Here is a 3,249-nt window from a genome sequence, read left to right as displayed (position 1 = left end):
GCAAACCTCCCGTTCTACGGGATTATACCGTTGAAATTGAAAAGGGATTTGATTAGTTAAGATCAGACATTCAGATTAGTTCCATGGTGATTATTCCACACTTTATTGACCCATCATTGACCCGTTGTTATTGTTCAGAATAAGAGCTGGACAATCTCTCACCGTCAGTACTTATTTTGGGTTCAAACAATGTATAAATGGCAACCATTTCAATACGGCAGGTTGTATTCGTCAGATTTTTTGCTCTTATTTAATTCATCCAGATGCTTTCTTACTCATCAGAGGCAGGCGGTTTGAGGCGGATCTCAGGGCTGGTGTTGGGAGAGCAGTTCTGGGACTCAGGGTGTCTGGACGTGGGCAGCTGCTGGTTCTGATCTGGGATCCATGATGTAGCCCTGTCTCAGATAGACAGGCAGGCAGAGCCAAGAGGAAAGGAGAGGAGAGGCTCTTTGTACTGGATTGATTTTCTCCTCTGCCGCCCTGCCTTCTTTTGTGGTTCGATAGCTGGATGTCCATGGGCAGAGGATCTCTCAGCTGCAGAGGGAGCTACAGGAGAGCCAACTGGAGCTCCAGAGGGGACACAGCCGAAGAGAGCAGCAGCAGAGGGACCTGCAGACCCAGACACAGCAGGCAGAGGAGCTCCACACTCAGGTAGAGAACTCACCGCCAGTCTTAGGCTTCTCAGGCCTCCTCTCCTTGTTAGCTCTTGTTCAGCCTTGATGCTTTGTGTCTACAGTTCTTTGAATGTGTGTGTTGGGTGTCTGTTCACTAGTGCACGGTCAAGAACCAACCAATTTACCCCCAGGAATCTAATCCAAATGTGTTTGAACAATGTAGACTAACTCATCATACAGGTCGTGTCCACTTTTTTTGTGTCTTATTCATTTAAATGTGTTTTGTATAGAAAGCATCATAAGCATATGTTGCCGAATGTAAAGTAGCCTGGTATTCATATTGATGGATTGTAATTAGCTAAACTGTGAAAGTGCGTCATCTTATAGAGGAGCGTATCTGTTCACCATAAAATAACTCATCCTTTAGAAACTTGAAGATGTCTCACTTTCTTGCAAAACCATATAGTCAGGGTACATAGGCCTCGGTTAAATCTGCATAATGATCCAATAGCAGCATAATGGGCGATAATCCTCCATGTTGATGGAGGCACAACATCCTGTCCTATGGACCAAAGTGCCATAGCGGGGCAGCCCTATATTGGTTCCATTAGTACAGTTGTGCTATCTGATGCTGGGTTGTGGCTTGGGAACATGTGCTGAGCAGCTGGCCCTGTCTGTGTCTGTGTCTGCCTCTGGCCCAGACCACCTCTCTCCTGTCTAACTGGCAGAGGCCAGGAAACATGAGTCAGAGCAGGATGACTATGTTGTTTACTACAGAGAACTGGGGGGATGAGGAGCCTGTCTGTCAACAACAGACAGACAGTCAGACATGCACACAATAAGGCAGACCAGACAGACATGTAGAAAAATTGACATCCATAAATATACAGTAGTTAGATACTTTTTTTACCCATTTTTGTGATATCGAATTGGTAGTTACAGTCTTGTCCCATCGCTGCAACTTCCGTACGTACTCGGGAGAGGCGAAGGTCGAGAGCCGTGCGTCATCCAAAATACAACCGAGCCAAGCCGCTCTGCTTCTCCTGGAGAAAACTGCAAACCAATCAGATTCAGAGCTAATGCTGGCTGTCAGCGCCTGTGTCACCTGTCGCTAGGTCTCTAGGCAGACTCTCTGCCTTGAGCTGGAGGGATCCACAGCAGCTATCTGCTCTACATGCCTGATGGGAGATCTCATTCACACTTGTCACTCTATCAATGACTGCACCATTCCCTGAGCACTCTGCCTTTATCTCCCCCTTCTGTCTTTATAGAATGAAAGGAACGAGTCAGTTTCTTTTCCTTCATAGCATAACTATATTCTGTAGCCTCCTGTAACTGTACAGTCATGGCTATGTCCAATTAATGGATGCTGTGTATTGATGTATTAAGATCCAAGTGCTCTGGACACCAATTGGGCATAATGCTAAAGTCACTACCAGCCTATTTCCTCCATGTGCTATCAGTGTCCATTAATGATGAACTAATCAACTGTCTTGTCCTATCCTGTCCTAACTCCCTGTGTGTTTCATTCCAGCCCCTCCATCGTCATTATCACCGCTGTGTCACCCACCTTTAATTTAAAGGCCATTTTCTACTCTCCATAATGACATGTCACTGTCCTTTCTCCCTAGATTGAGTAGATTTGAATGCGGTGACTCTGGTCCCTGTCCATATTAGTCATACAAGCTTCTGCCTAACCTGAAATAAGTTCACTCATAGACGGCGCTCGAGTTTTTAAGTTTGGGGAAACACATTTTGACCATAAAAATGCAAACAGATCAATAAAAATGACGTTGTCTGATCCATATAATAGGCCTATGAGAAGGAGAGACGTCCATCTAAACTTGGGGAGGGAATAACAAACTTTCAAGTGGCACTGAGCCAGCAATGATAAAGAGTGAATATGCAGACTCACCACGGGGATATGGTCGATGCTCTCCGCTGGTGCCAATGAGATAGGCTACTGTTCGCTCAATGACAATATAAGGGCACAGGGCGAGACCCAGATGCAGACACTGGAGGCAGATGGTTCGAGTCGCTGATATTTATCAGTATCCAAGTGGCAGGCAAGAGAATGGTCGTGGACAGGCAAAAGATCATAACAAGGTCAGAGTCCAGGAGGTACAGAGTGGCAGGCAGGCAGGCTCGAGGTCAGGGCAGGCAGTATGGTCAGGCAGGGGGGTTCAGAGTCAAGGCAGGCAAGGGTCAAAACCGGGAGGACTGGCAAAAACAGAGAAAAGGAAAAAGCAGGACCACGGAGTAACGCGCTTGTTGACTTGACAAAACCACACGGACTGCACAGACAGACAGAGAACACAGGTAGAAATACCCAGGGGATAATGGGGAAGATGGGTGACACCTGGAGGGGGTGGAGACAAGAACAGGTGAAACAGATCAGGGCTTGACAGACAATTTGCATAACTAAAAGACAGATTAGAGTGTTTTCGTTTTCTTCTCCTTACGGCAATAGCCATTTGCTTTCCAAACTATGTTTTCCCGCAATTGTATTTTGAACTATTGCAATATGCCTTCCAGGGCCTCTCCACTTTTCAATGACAGTCTCAACTCAACAGTCATCTATTTGGAATTGAACGCGCGTTGCCCAAATTGCGGGCACTTCCGACTGTATGAAATG

At 46.2% G+C, this 3,249-nt stretch overlaps 1 protein-coding gene across 1 annotated transcript in view; it reads left to right on the top strand.

Annotated features, from left to right (window-relative positions):
- The first annotated feature begins 263 nt into the window (after window positions 1-263).
- The window catches only part of LOC145850402 (uncharacterized), a 65,618-nt gene continuing 62,632 nt past the window's right edge, over window positions 264-3,249 (top strand). Inside the window, exons 1-2 of the mRNA XM_082969933.1 lie at window positions 264-353; window positions 505-651. Of these exons, the coding sequence (XP_082826059.1) occupies window positions 264-353; window positions 505-651 (237 nt within the window). The remainder of the gene's footprint in view (window positions 354-504; window positions 652-3,249) is intronic.

The sequence above is a fragment of the Salmo salar genome, chromosome 26 (assembly GCF_965601325.2).
Source record: "Salmo salar chromosome 26, fSalSal1, whole genome shotgun sequence".
Classification (NCBI taxonomy): Eukaryota; Metazoa; Chordata; class Actinopteri; order Salmoniformes; family Salmonidae; genus Salmo; species Salmo salar.
Note: the sequence above shows the minus strand (reverse complement) of the source record. Positions and strands in the feature narration are given on the sequence as shown.